This window comes from Phyllopteryx taeniolatus, chromosome 3, assembly GCF_024500385.1.
Source record: "Phyllopteryx taeniolatus isolate TA_2022b chromosome 3, UOR_Ptae_1.2, whole genome shotgun sequence".
Taxonomy (NCBI): domain Eukaryota; kingdom Metazoa; phylum Chordata; class Actinopteri; order Syngnathiformes; family Syngnathidae; genus Phyllopteryx; species Phyllopteryx taeniolatus.
Window position 1 is genome coordinate 192138 of NC_084504.1, and position 15283 is coordinate 207420.

The following is a 15283-nucleotide window of genomic DNA, read 5'->3' on the forward strand; positions in this document are numbered from 1 at the left end:
AAGAAAATAGAAGAGAATGAAAAATTGAGTAGAAAAATGTATGAGATTTGTCTGGTGTGCCCTGCCATGGCAGCTGTTCAGCGAAGAAGAAAAAAAAGAGCGACAAATTCCCCCGCTAAATACAATTTACGGACCTTTCCGAAAACGGCCCCAGTGACGTCACTATAACCGGCATTGCCGGTCAAGGGGCGGCTCAAATGGCAGACCATTTGTAGAGGGGAAATAAAACTCCTATCAATTCCGCACGAGCCCGCATTCAAAAAGGTGGGTAAATGTACAAAAAATTGTCTTTAAAGATTTTTGAGTTTTTTACAGAAACGGCTGCCCGGACTGGCTGCTGTTGGTGTAATTTGGATCCAGGGGCTGAAAAAGTTGACGGACAACATGAGCCTGGCGTGTGGTGACATAGTGAGATTGATACGCGCCTGTTGCATTTCGGTTCACCAATCGGATGATATTTTGACACGGTCGGGTCTGAATAATGTCGAACCTGAAATTTTATTTGCCCCTTTTGCTCCTATAGTATTTGCTGTGTGACATGTTCCCGTCCTCTTCCCCAACGGTGCCGAAGCTTCCGGACTTCAAACCTCTCATGGATCCCAGTTCTCACTTCGAACATTGCATAAGTATTTGGACAGATAAGACAGGATCACATCCCTCCCGTTTAAGAGAGGCAAATGTTATTTATAGAATAGCTTTACTTGAGACCTTGCCGGTTGAAGTTAGGACTGAACTTATTAAAGACCCTGACCTCATTAAAGGGGGAGATAGCTTTTTTAATTGTCATGTGTCACACCATTTGAAACTTTTTGTCGACAGAAAACACAAATCATCAGATGAGGTAAAGGACATGCAGGAACAACTTTTGAAGCTACAATTGGCCCAGGCCCGTAAAGTGGCCATTAAAAAATAAATAAATAAATAAATAAAAATGGAAGCAGAAAAACAGATGTGGATGGCGCAGGGGTCAACGAGGAGACGAGGCGGGAGTCGTGACAGAGGACACCAACGGAGGCAGGGGAAGCCCTTGCCGACCTCCAACGGACCAAGCGTGCTTCAATTGTGGTCAGTATGGACACTGGGATTGCCAATGTACTGTTTACCCAATGATTCAACAATGACCTCCAGTGGAACCCGGAGAGGCCACACCTCAAAGAGGAGGCTACAAAGCTTCATGAGGGAGAGGTGGGCGCAGCCCGGCAACAGCATCCGCAGCAGGCTCCACAGCAACAAGAGCCATCTCGCCAGTACTACTGCGATGAGGACTGGTCCGAATGCCCAATGAGCCCGGAGCCAGGGGACGGAGGAAAGACAGAGCCTCTGAACCCCGCTAAGGGAAGACAACCACCTGAATGAGCTGTGCAGGGGTGCCCATGAGTCTGCCGATTACGACACCATTAAAGACTGAAATTGCTGGACAGACACATGAACATCAGTTTGTCTTCATGAAAAGAGGGGCTCCAGTGAGTCTGATGGGCAGAGATCTGCTTGTCAAGACCAGGGCTACCATCCTTTGTAGCCCAGATGGACTGACGATACGGTTCCCCGATGGGACCATGATGAACTGTGGACAGAAGTTATCCTCCGGATGGAACATGATACAACATGAACTTCCGGAAGCAACTGCTGACATATATTGGGCCCGACTAAAACCTGAAACGAAGGAGGGAGGCGGAGTTTACTCGGCCTTCCTGCGGTGGAAGTCCTGGATCGACTCTCTCGCCCCCTATTGTCCTCCAATTGATCCTCTCCATCTCACACTGTTTTATGATATAAATGACGATTTGGTTTACAGAGAAGCGTTTGAGCCAATACAGGGGGAAAATGGGATGCTCAATAAGTAAAAGTATTTACATAAGGAAGCAAGGTGTGGCAGCGGCCTCCACCTTGACGCCAGAGCAGAGTGAGTGGTTTATGATGAGTTTGACATCTTTTCCACACTTTTTCACTTGCACTCGGTCATAAAGCTTGAGAACTGGGACCCATGGTGAGAAAATGCCAATTGGCAAATGATTGGCAACAAGATCAAATACCCAATGTGTTGTACTCTCCCGGTACTGAATGTTTTTGTATTCAAGGTACCATGGTGGACGGAGGGGTGTTGGAGCATGTGACTTTAGCGCGATTCCATGGCAGAGAACTCTCGGGCCATGAGGACGCCGCACAGCTCTTGAGCTCGCTGCCGGACTCATTGTGGTCCGAGGGTCCTGCAGACGGGGGTCTGTGTACATCCGTGACTCCGGTAACATTCGAGGTAAACCCGACTGCTTTTGTTTACGTGCCGTAGTATCCTTGTAAACAAGAGGCCATAGAAGATATCGCGGAAACCCAAATTCTGAAATCCCAATGCTTTGGTCCATAAATGATGTTATGAAACCCTCCGCTCAAGCTGCAGAACTGCTGGCCAGGTGCGGGGCACTAGAGTTATCTGAAGGTCAGAGTGTTACTATTTATTAATGGTGCTGAAAAAAGTAGCAGGCTAATAAATGGATGCTGAAGGAAAATATGTTGTTAAACGGGATCAGTTAATTGACTTTCTCCCTGCAGTAACAGTTGATGTGGTGCGCGACCTCCAGGAGGCGGCGCCGAAGGAAGACAAGCGTAAGTGGCAAGAGACAGGTGCTGAGTATGATGACAAGGAGAACCTAGGAGATTGATGTTACCTACAGGAAAGTTATGTGTCAATGCTGAAGAAGCTGCGCTTTTGGTGGCACCCTTATCTTCTGCGTAAGGTAAAATATTTTTGTGTTTTTTGTGATATATGTCAAGATATCAGTGTTTGCCCTACAACGAAGAGGGAATTGCAACACACTGAGATGGGCCGAGGCCTGAATTTATGTGGTGGTAATGGACTGAACCGGCAATGGTAGTCCCAGTCCAAAGCGTAAGGTACTTATTAATAATTGTCGGCACTTTTTCTGGATGGCCCAAAGGCTATCCTTGTGCAAAAGAAAACGTGCCGTCTGTCGACAAAGCGCTGGTTAACCATTATATTCCGACGTATGAGCTTCCACGAGTAATCAGATCGGACAAGTGATTCTACTTGTCCCAAACATGTCCTGCGCAGGCCTCTATTGTGAAAAAAAAAAAAACGTGGACTAAGTGTGAATGGTATAAATATTCGGTGCGATACGTTTTATAAATTGTGTACACAATATAAAGCAAACCTTAGAACTTTGATGAATAAAATTATATGATTATATATGTAAAAAGGTATAAAGCGCTTCAAAGGGTACCCATTATATTTATTAACTAAATAAATAAGGCATACATATTGTATGTATAAATAGGTATGCATATGATATTCTGGAAGATAAATTAAATAATAGATAAATTAAGACGTGTGCCGGACGGATGTGATCAAGCAAGAGTGGTATCGTGACTTTCTATTTCCGGGTCAGCAGAGCGGACCAGAGCGGCTCTGCGTGCCTGGGATAAAAGCCTGACAACAGTACGGGAGGTTTGTGGTCTAAGAAAACGCTTCGGAGTTTGAATAAATGACGTGCAAGTTACTATCTGAGCTGGTGAATGGGATTTGATATATATTGCTTAGAGAGGGGGCGGCACGGTGACCAACTGGTTAGAGCGTCAGCCTCACAGTTCTGAGGAGCGGGGTTCAATCCCCGGCCCCGCCTGTGTGAAGTTTGCATGTTCTCCCCGTGCCTGTGTGGGTTTTCTCCAGGCACTCCGGTTTCCACCCACATCCCAATAACATGCATGGTAGGTTAATTGGAGACTCTAAATTACCCGTAAGTGTGAATGTGAGTGCGAAGGGTTGTTTGTTTGGATGTGCCCTGCGATTGGCTGGCAACCAGTCCAGGGTGTACCCCGCCTCCTGCCCGATGATAGCTGGGATAGGCCCCAGCACGCCCGCGACCCTAGTGAGGAGAAGCGGCTCAGAAAATGGATGAGTGCTTAAAAGAGCACTTGAAGTGAAGGTGCACCAAATGGTTTATGAAAGGTCACAGGGGTCCTCAGCTGGGGGGGGGGGCAGCTTTACGACGGGCGTGTGTGAGTTTTCTGAGTTTATGGTATTGCAAGGGCCAGGGAGATTTACAATAGGATCGTTTAATTAATGCATTGTATAGAAGCCTGGTCTGTAGTGGTTTAGGTGTTATGGTTCAACCAATAAGTGTGCTGTGTTCAGTTTTGTCTGTGTGGTGTATGTGAGAGGACATTCACTCCTGGGTCCAGGTTAATGTTATTGTCTGTGAAGTCTCGATTGTCATGTCATGTTAATTGTTTATGTTTTGTGTTTAATGTTTGTGTCGTCTTAATTAAAAGCAGAAATGGAGCACTACTGAGCTGGCTGACAGGAGTAGTGAACGATGTGATCACGTGAAAGAGACTATAGACCTTTAGTTACCAATGAATAACGGTCTACAGACTGTTGAAAGACTGATTTGTTGAAATAACATTATTTTACAGGACGCCCAGGAGGATGGAGCTTGATAGTTTTATTGTTGTATTGCAGGATGTTGGTGTGCTGACTTAACGCTGATTTTATGTGATGTGGTTTATCGACATTAACACTTTTGTGAGACAAATTAACAATTGGTTGGGGAATAATATCAATGTTGGGTGACAATTGCCAACTTGTCCCTTCTCTGGAGTATGTATACAGGAATTATGTAGTCCATCGCTTTGGCACGGGTATCTTTTGCAGAGTTGTGATTAATTTATATAAGGGTTTGTTTGCAGGTCTGGTCAGGGGCCTCTCCGACGAAGGAGACGACCTGCTTGTTTGTGTATGGCGTTGTGTGTGGGTACTGTGTTTTGGTGTTAAATTAGTCATTTAACAAAGGGGGAAATATGTACATCCTGTATGTCTGGTCAAAGAAGGTTATAATCATGACTCTGGTGATCTCCCTGATTACAGTTACAGGAATCTATTTTGGAATGCAATACAAGGAGAAAGAGTAACAAAGAGGGCCGTGAAGCCAGCAGGGGCCCTAGAATTGAACTACACATTGGGGGAAAAGACGTTGGAGGCAAGTGATTATCCACTCGAAACCGGGATACTGGGAGCCGACGAAGATTAGGAATTGGCGGTGGAAGGACAAGATCAAATTGGAAAGAGTTAGTATGCACTCAGTAACCCCGAGGGACCGACATCCCGTATTATTGACCTTGTATGATATAACTAGCACCCCGTGGAGAGAGTGGGGCAAACCAGTAGCGACCTTTACAGTCTTGACCTTGGGTATAGATGTCTCAGGGACTGATCCACTAGGACAGATTATTATTAATTGGATACGACCGACAAAAAGTTCATCTAGTCCGATAATGAGAAAATTTGCTAAGATACCGTCCCTTCCCTTCCCTACCCTGCATCACACAAAATAAGAGTAAGGTAACTTTGGGCCCAAATAAAAAACTTTCCTGATCAATTGGCCACCTGGATCCACAGTTTTGTAAATTCACACTTTTTATTGATTGTTAGGATGCGGCCCGATTAAGTAAGATGAGGTCTGATTTGTGGTGGATGTGTGGTGTTGTTCTGTTGTGGGACTTACTGCCTGGGGAATGGACAGGCACTTGTGCATTGGTTTCTATGATAACCCCCACTGTGATCAAGCCTCTCTCTCAGCAGGAGATCAACCATATGGCGGATTTCACCTGGGAGAGTGACTGGTGTGGGGGGTGTTAATTCATTTTCTCAGGAGACTTGTTCTCAGGTTTGCTCTCAAGGCCTTTGAAGAGAAGAACCCCCACTGCCAAGATCTGCAGCTGCCGTTGAAAGAGGACGGGGAGACGATGAGCGCGCTCGCTGCCTTGATCGACGCCTTTGTATTCACAAATGTTTTCAATTTGCTGTGTTTACATTAGGTTTTGTTGAGTTTTGTCGTGAAATAGGCTGCAGGTATAGGGGTTGTTGATCTTCTGATTATCAGAAGATCAACTTGGGGGATTGAAGGGAATATAGAATACTTTATATTCTAAAATGTAATTCTATATGTAATAGAATATAATATAGAGTTTCAGGGTCTAACTAGTTTGGAAGAGGATGTGTATTACAGTATAATCAGATAAGGGGGTAGGGGTTTTATTGCAGGAAAACCCCCCCATCAGGTGGTATTTGGAGACACATCTCAAGGAAGAAAGGAACTGCGGGGAGCCACTATAAACATTGAATGCAGGCGACACCTGGAGCAGAAGTCTGGAGCCAGATCAAATGGTCATCATTCTGCAGGACAACGATGACGTCAGATTACGGACCAATCAGACGACAGCGATTCCATACTGGCCCGTTTGAAACATTGTATAAGTCTGGGGTAGAATCAGATAGTTTCAGTTCGACTACTTTATCTGCTAAGGATAAGATGGGGTAGTTACGAACCCAGAGCTCTGCAAATGTATAGACTCCTCTGTCAGGAATAAATTGGTTGGTTTTGATACATTGTTGTGAACGAAGTTCTTTCACGAAAACGAACACACTTGGAACCACGGGAGTTAGGAGATTTTAAAACACAGGTTCCTTTAATATATACATATATATATATATACATATATATATATATATACGTATATACATATATATATATATATATATATATATACATATATATACGTATATACATTATATATATATATATATATATATACATATACATATATATATGTATATATGTATATATATATATATATATATATATATATATATGTACACACACACACACACACACACACATACATACAGGAAATCGTTAAAATGTAAGCCAAAACAGATCTGTGGGTTGGGGATATGAGTGTTGCATACTCTTTCACAGTTAGGTGGCAGTATGTACCTAAACGTTTGCAATCCGCCAATAAATGAAAGAGGAAGTAGAAGTAAACCCTAAATTATTGTCGTACTTCCGACCGACACAACCAAAACATCCGACCTTAGAAGCACGGTCTTGTCTCCGTTGTGTTTGTTTCGACGATGGGGGAGGCCGACGTGACGCAGAACCAGTCCGACGAGAAGCCGCCGGACGCGGCCCTGGCACCCGGCGAGGAGTCGGTGGTGTGGAGCCACGAGGTGGAGGTCTGCCTCTTCCACGCCATGATCGGACACAAGCCTGTTGGTGAGGCTAACTGCTAGTAGTTTAGCTTTGTTAGCTCATCTGTCTGGTCACTCTTCCTTTATCAAATTACAAATAGAATTCTACAAAACATAGTTAAGCATCATCGTTATCATCATATTACTCAAAATCTAAATTTACGTTTTTCAGTGTATATTTGCGGCATTCATGACTAAGTCTAAAAAGCTAAAAAGCCCCACGATTTCTGTATATTTGCACTACAAATTTTATAGGTATGAATTGGAGAGACGTAGGCTCCCCGCCACACACGTAAAGGGTTTTGGTCGTAAATATTGCCCACGTTCATTATTTTAGATTGTCGGCCCCGACCAGTTTTGGAAAATCCACTCTTAACACACATCAGACCTAAGGACAATCTATTAGGATAATTTTGTATGACACAGAAGATTGTCGGGAAGAGATCGAAAAAGGACAAAAACAGCCCGATTCTCAGACCAGACCTAAGAAAACCAACTGCGGTCGAGCCAGCCTCCACTCGAAAAGAAGTCAAGCCAGCCTGCCGCCCCCAATTTTGTTTATACTAGGCATTACGGTAATAAGCCGCCAACTTGCGCCGAAAGCAACCTTCAAAATAAAAGTCTACAAATAACACATGGACATCAATGCATACTGAGTTTTAAAAAGGATTTAAAATAATCCTTTCGGTATCAAAACACCAGTTCAGTTCTGGGGGACACTGCACCACCCCAGTTCTCCACCAAAAGAGGTCCCACCCAAATCTGATGTTGCATTTCAAAATAAAAGTCCCCTGAAATCTGCATGGTTCGCTGTCATTACCCCTGATTTAAAAACATCCACCCCTGATTTAAAAAAATCTCTTCAGTATCGCAACACCAGTCCAGTTCTCGGGTACATACCAATCAATCATTACCACTGATTAAAAAAAAAAAAAAAATCATCTAGATATCACAACACCAGTCCAGTTCTGGGGGACACTACAGCACGCCTGGTCTCCACCAATAGAGGTCCCATCTAAATCTGATGTTGCATTTCAAAATAAAAGTCCCCTGAAATCTGCATATTAAGCTGTCATTACCCCTGATTTAAAAATAAATAAATAAATAAATTCAGTATCGCACCGCCAGTCCAGTCCTGGGCGACACTACACCACCCCAGGTCTTCACCAAAAACAGGTCCCACCCAAATCTGGTGTAGCATTTCAAGATAAAAGTTCCCTGAAAAATGCATATTTCGCTGTCATTACCCCTGATTAAAAAAAAAAAAAAAAGAAATCTATTCGGTATTGCACCCCAAGTCCTGTTCTAAGGGACACCACACCACCCCAGGTCTCCACCAAAAGAGGTCCCATCCAAATCTGATGTTAGATTTCGAAAATAAAAGTCTCCTGAAATCTCCATCTCACTGTCATTACCCCTGATTTAAATAAATACATAAAAATCTTCAGTATGGAAACACCAATCACAGTTCTCCACCAAAAGACGACCTATCAAAATCTGATGTTGCATTTCAAAATAAAAGTTCGCTGAAATCTGCAGATGTTACTGTCATTACCACTGGTTAAAAAAAAAAAAAATCCTTTCAGTCCAGTTCTGGGGGATACTAAACCACCCCAGGTCTCAAAAGAGGTCCCCTCCAAATCTGATGTAGAATTTCAAATAAAAGTCCCTGAAAAATGCATATTTCGCTGTCATCACTCCTGATGTAAAAAAAAATCATTAAAAAATATATATTCTGTATCACACCTAGTCCCATCCAAATCTGATGTTGCAATTCAAAATAAAAGTCGCCTGAATTCTGCATATTTAACTTTCATTACCCCTGATTTAAAAAAATCTTTAAAAATAATTAGGGCTGTCAAAGTTAAAGCATTAACTTTGGAGATACATTAAAATTATTTTACGCGTTAAACAAAATTAACTCCGTTAACGCAGTTGTATTTACTTCCTGTGGCGGCCTATAACCTCTGCTCACGTGTGTAGCAAATTTAGAGGAGTCACTGACGCGAAGATGGACGACAGGTAGTTTTACGTTGTTTTACTTGCTTGACGCTGGTTGGAGTAAGTAAATTGCGCACTTTTCAAAGCCAAATTCAAGTACCATATTAGTTGTACGTCTTTGGTGTATCATCTCAGAGCAAGATATCCTGCTCAAGTTACCTCCACGGGGCCTCACAAATCAACGCTGCTCGAGTGGGATGCTCGTGGGAAAAGACCTAAACCAGGAAGCGAGAAGTTTTGAGAAGTGTGTGTATGAGAAGACGATAAGAAATAGGCTTTACACGATCAGTATTTTTGGGGCCAATCAGCGACCACCGATCAGCATGTTTTAAAAAAACGATAACCGATCACAGATCCAATCACAAGATGGAGCAATGTGTCTATTTACATGACTTGTTCATTTATTTTATATACTTGTGTACTGTATACTGTATCCATCCATCCATCCATTTTCAAAATTATTCTCGAGCATTTTAGACAAAAGTTAAAACACCAATGACCTCTGGTGGCCATTCAAGGAGTGTCCACTGACATAAGTTTAGGTCAGATTAATATTACATGACATAAATAATGTGTGCTAACTTACTGTAATAAAATTACTTTATTGCAATTAAATTACTTTAATAAATACTGTTATGAGATGCTTACTCTAACTTTCTCACTGTCCCAGCTATATGGACTTGTGTTGTCCAGAGTTTGCGTCTGTTTGGCTTTTCCTTTTTTTTTTTCACAACGCTGCTTTGCTTGAGCGTGGCATGCTCCTCCTTGTGTACATTCTTCAGGTGGTCGATCAAATTTGTTGTCTTGAAGCATTTAGATGACATTCCCTACGACGTACTTCAGTTGTGCTCAGACTGCAAAGAACTTGCGTGTTGTTTGTCTGAGACACCACAAAATAGTCCCACACCGACGTGTTTTTTCACCGACAGGATTGAAAAAACTTTATTGGCCATCATATAGTTACAGTACTGCGCAACAAGACAGGTGACAAGGCTAAAAATAAACTAGCTTTTGGATTCATACGCAACGAAGACGCAGAGTTAAATGTCTTGTGCGGAGCCGATCAATGACATCATTGATCGGATCGGCGACTTATGACATGAAAGCCGATCAGCATAAAATGCTAATTATCGGCCGATACCGATAACACCGATCAGATCGGTGTAAAGTCTAATAAGAAATATGCCTTTGAAGCTGAGTCAGTTTTTATTGTTGGTCAACAGTTGTATTTTACAGAAGAATTGTATTCAAGGATCAAATAAAGCTATTAAAACCGTTTTTGAATCTAAATAAATTTTTTATTTGATGATTTTTACATTAATTCCAAGATTTTACTCAAGTAAATATCTGTTACAAGCTTCCTAGAAAATAATAGATGTCAAAAAATGTCATTAATCGAGATTAATTACGGAAAATTGTGCGATGAATTAGTTTAAACAATTTTAGTCGCCAAACAGAAATAAAAATAATACTTTCGGTATCGCAAGACCAGTTCCATCCATCCATTTTCTACCGCTTATCCGAGGTCGGGTCGCGGGGGCAGTATCTTTAGCAGGGACGCCCAGACTTCCCTCTCCCCAACCATTTCATCCAGCTCTTCCGGGGGGATCCCGAGGCTTTCCCAGGCCAGCCGAAAGACGTAGTCTCTCCAGCGTGTCCTGGGTCGTCCCTGGTGTCTCCTCCCGGCGGAACACCTCACCAGGGAGGCATCCGAATAATCTGGCTCCTCTCAATGTGGACGAGCAGCGGCTCTAATCTGAGATCCTCCCGGATGACCGAGCTTCTCACCCTGTCTCTAAGGGAGAGCCCGGAGACCCTGCCGAGGAAACTCATTTCGGCCGCTTGTATCCGGGATCTTGTTCTTTCTGTCACGACCCACAGCTCGTGACCATAGGTGAGGGTAGGAACATAGATCGATCGGTAAATTGGGGACTGAATACAAAGTCTGCATCACTGCAGACGCTGCACCGATCCGCCTGTCGATCTCCCGTTCCATTCTTCCCTCACTCGTGAAGAAGACCCCAAGATACTTGAACTCATCCACTTGGGGCAGGATCTCATCCCTGACCTGGAGAGGGCACGCCACCCTTTTCCGACTGAGGACCATGGTCTCAGATTTGGAGGTGCTGATTCTCATCCCAACCGCTTCAGACTCTGCTGCGAACTGCTCCAGTGAGAGTTGGAGATCCCGGCTTGATGTAGCCAACAGAGATGCAATATTGAGGCCACCAAAACGGACCCCCTCTACGCCTCGGCTGCGCCTAGAAATTCTGTCCATAAACGTTATGAACAGCATCTGTGACAGAGGGCAGCCTTGGCGGAGTCCAACCCTCACCGGAAACGAGTCCGACTTACTGCCGGATATCACAATACGTTTGGGCCACGTCGGACCGGCATCTTCCCCCACCATCGGAGCCAACTCACCACCAGGTGGTGATCAGTTAACAGCTCGGCCCTCTCTTCACCCGAGTGTCCAAGACATGCGGCCGCAAGTCTGATGACACGAGCACAAAGTCGATCATCGAACTGCGACCTAGGGTGTCATTGCCCACATGAGCATTGACGATTCAGCACCCCCTCCAGCGACTCCAAAAAGGGTGGGTGCACTGAACTGCTGTTTAGTGCATAGGCACAAACAACAGTGAGGACCCGTCCCCCCACCCGAAGGCGGAGGGAGGCTACCCTCTCGTCCAGCCGGGGGAAAATAAGTATACCCAGAACTGCCCGGTGCCTCTCACTGCGAGCAACTGATATACATACAGCATTTACGCATTAACCTTTATCTCACAGGGCTGAGTGTAGGTTACTGTATGAACACATTTGTTATGAGTTATAAAAATACATGGTATTAACCTTGTGGGGTGATCAGTCAGCCACATGTGCTCCCACCACCCCTGAGAGAGCAGTGTCACCCACTATTGCAGCGATTCTCTCCTCAAACAGGGTGAGGCCTTCCGCGCCGGTTCCTTCCCCTCTTTTGTCCACACTTTGGCGGTGGGCAGCTGTTCTCCGCTTCAAATCCACCTTAATGTCTGACCACTTCTTTTTTTAGTTCAGCGTGTGTGCGCTCATCTGATGCCACAGTATTGACAACCGCACACGCGCTGTACCATTCACTCATCTTTCGCTTGTTGTTAACGCCGGAGGACAGCATGCTAAAGAGGATTTTCTTGCCCACCTCCACTTCATTGAGCAACTTAACATTCAGAAAAAATATTTTTCTTCATTACCTTGCTCATTTTCCTTTTTTTCTGATCATGCAGAGATCGGGATCTCAGGTGCAGGGTTCATTTAAATATGATTTGCATATTTAAATGTAGGCGTGGACAGGGAGGAGTTGGCTACTCCAACTTGTGCGCTCATTTCCATGTTGATTGGGTTGTACGGGGGAAATGTGCTTGGATTCATGTGTATTTTTGTGCGTATGCCATGTTTCAGTAGGAAATCCACACAAGTGAGGCCCCTGGGGTGGTCTATTGTCACCCAGAACTGGACTCGTGATGTGATACCGAAAGGATTCTTTTAAATAATTTTTGGGAAATCAGTGAAAAATGACAGGGAACTATGCAGATTTCAGAGGACTTTTATTTTGAAATGCAACATCATATTTGGATGGGGCCTCTTTCGGTGGAGACCTGGGTTGGTCTACTGTCCCCCAGAACTGGACTCGTGTTGCGATACCGAAAGGATTTTTTTGTAATGATTATATTTATTTATTTATTTATTACTATTTTTTGTTTTTTTAATTATTTTTATTATTATTTTTTAAATCAGTGGCAGTGACAGCGAAATATGTAGAGTTCAGGGAACTTTTATTTTGAAATGCAACATCAGATTTGGATGGGACATCTTTTGGTGGTCTACTGTCCCCCAGAACTGGACTGGTGTTGCGATAGCAATGGGATTTTATTTTATTTTTTATAATAAAAAAAAATATATATATATACTTTCAGTCATGTATGCAGATATCAAATAAACTTTTTTTTTAGTGCATCTCAAGATTCAAATTAATCTTGCTGGTTACAATCCTGCCATAGTTTACCAAGTAAAGTTTAAGTGACTGGTTGCGTTATAACAGAGAGCTCATTTAATATAATTATTTTAAATCTGAAGCATTGACGTCCTTGTAGGTCTATTACTGGCAGGCTTTTATTTTGAAGGTGGCTTTCGCGCTAGTTAGTGGCTTATTACCGTAATGCCTAGTATGAATAAAATTAGGGGCTGCTGGGTTGACTTCTTCATGGGTGGAGGTTGGCTTGACCACAGTGAAAACCAGAACAGTCCAAGAGATTTTCAACTACAAAGTCCAAACAGTAGTTTCCAATCAATCAATGCAATGCCTTGAGAAAGTTGTAAGTCTGTTTCCAAGCTGATTAAATTTGGTGTGTGTTTTGGGTGAAGACAACTCAAGTTGAGTCAATCTTTGAACAATTGTCACAGAACCACGAGTGTTCAAAGTTGCCCTCCATGGTAATTTTTTTAAGACGATATATTTTCCCAAAAACTACCACAATAAACGACAGTGTTTTTAATGGCTCTGAAATCATGAAAAATAAGGCCCACCCTTATTTTTTGTTCTATTTTATTGCTTCAAAATCAGTATTGTTAATGTTATTATGATTATTATTATATATTATATTATGATACTTTCATGTTTTTCTTTACTCTGTAATATGGATCCCCTGGGTCTGAAATAAAAAATAAGAGCTGCAAGACTAGTTTGGTTTACATGGAGCCTTCTAATTCTGATTATAATTTGTTTAGAAGCCCAAACTGAATGAAAATGCTCCCTATAAAAACCTCACTCAGAATAATCAGGCTGGATCCGAATGTAATTTCATTTTGTTTCACAGGGGTAGAATATTCTTTTTTCCAAACTGTTCATAAGGAAATTTTTGCCATTCGGAATAGAGCTGGGAAAGCTCTGTCTGTGCATGCTGTGTCTTGAAATAAATGCCCAACGACATCATCGTTTACGCATGGCGTAAATATTGCGGCTCCCGATGGAGCTTGTATGCGACTGAGATCTTGTTTTTAAGTACTTGTTGTTTTTATCAAGCATTTTTTTTCAAATAAACATAAAAACATTCCCAACTACTGTGCTGAATAGACAACGCACCTCCATTTTGATAAATATTGTGACCTTCACGACGAAGTGCGCATGTCACACGGCTGTTCCGATTAAATGCAGTGCACATTGGAAAATATCACGTCACATGTAAACAGTTGACCAGCGATATTTTATCGAAATGATTTCAATCGGAATGACAAAAAAAGTCTCCATGTTAATCTGGCTCCTGTGTGGTTGGTCCGCTAAAGACGAGCCCTTCAGCTGTCAATTAAATATACGTTGACGTTTGGTGTCGTCAACTACTGGCTTATGCGTGCAACTGAGCTTATGTTTAATAAACAGTTAACGTTACCATGTTTGTGTTAATTGGGAACTAACACACACAACAACACGTAGCGAAGCTATGATGTTTTAAACGACATTACCCGCAGTGGAGCGAGCTAGCTTGTTAGCTCGCAGGCTATCAAGCTAAAAAGCTAGCTCGCAACAACAAACAGTTAACTTTCCATTAAGTTTCTCTGTTGGGTGAATCTACACGCTGCATATGGAGCAAGGCTGTGGAGTATGGGACGGAGCCAACACCGGCAACAGTGTTACCAGTCCACCGGCGTTCCATGAGCCCACTAGTGGCTAATGACACAGCCGTCCAACTCTGTCGCATCACTGTGTGATCCGCACAACGGCTCACCACAACAATGACAATTTATTGAGTCCGGAAAAACTCGTGTCCATTTTATATATTGAACGATAAGTTGATATAGTAATTATCATAGCAGGCCTAATACAAAGTGCAATGCAGGTATAAACTGAACTAGAGCTGGGAGGTCCTGGCAGGTTGGTGTATTGGCACGATGAAGTAATGGCCGCAAATATCCCCGGGGCGGTGGGTTGGACACCAAGCTGTAGGACAAGTGCCAAGGTATGGCCCATGTTGAGTAAATGTGGGCCACACAAAAATGGAGAATGACCCGCAAATGCCCCCCAGGCCTTAGGTTGGACACCACTGCTGCAGGACAAGTGCAAAAGTATGACCCATGCAAATGTTGGAAAAACTACTACACTACTGTGTCGATTGTTTGACATTATTATGGGACTTTAAAGTACTGTGAATATTGCATTTAAATGGTTGTAGATCATTTTCTGTTGAGTTCGGGATACAGGTTGTAATT

At 43.0% G+C, this 15283-nt stretch overlaps 2 protein-coding genes across 3 annotated transcripts in view; one reads left to right on the forward strand and one right to left on the reverse strand.

Moving 5' to 3' along the window:
• Positions 1–15283, reverse strand: part of si:ch211-158d24.2 (multiple epidermal growth factor-like domains protein 9) — a 395895-nt gene that overhangs the window by 192131 nt on the left and 188481 nt on the right. The window lies entirely within an intron of this gene.
• Positions 6819–15283, forward strand: part of mrgbp (MRG/MORF4L binding protein) — a 31786-nt gene continuing 23321 nt past the window's right edge. The window contains exon 1 of the mRNA XM_061766330.1: positions 6819–7067. Within this exon, the coding sequence (XP_061622314.1) occupies positions 6926–7067 (142 nt within the window). The 5' untranslated portion in view covers positions 6819–6925. The remainder of the gene's footprint in view (positions 7068–15283) is intronic.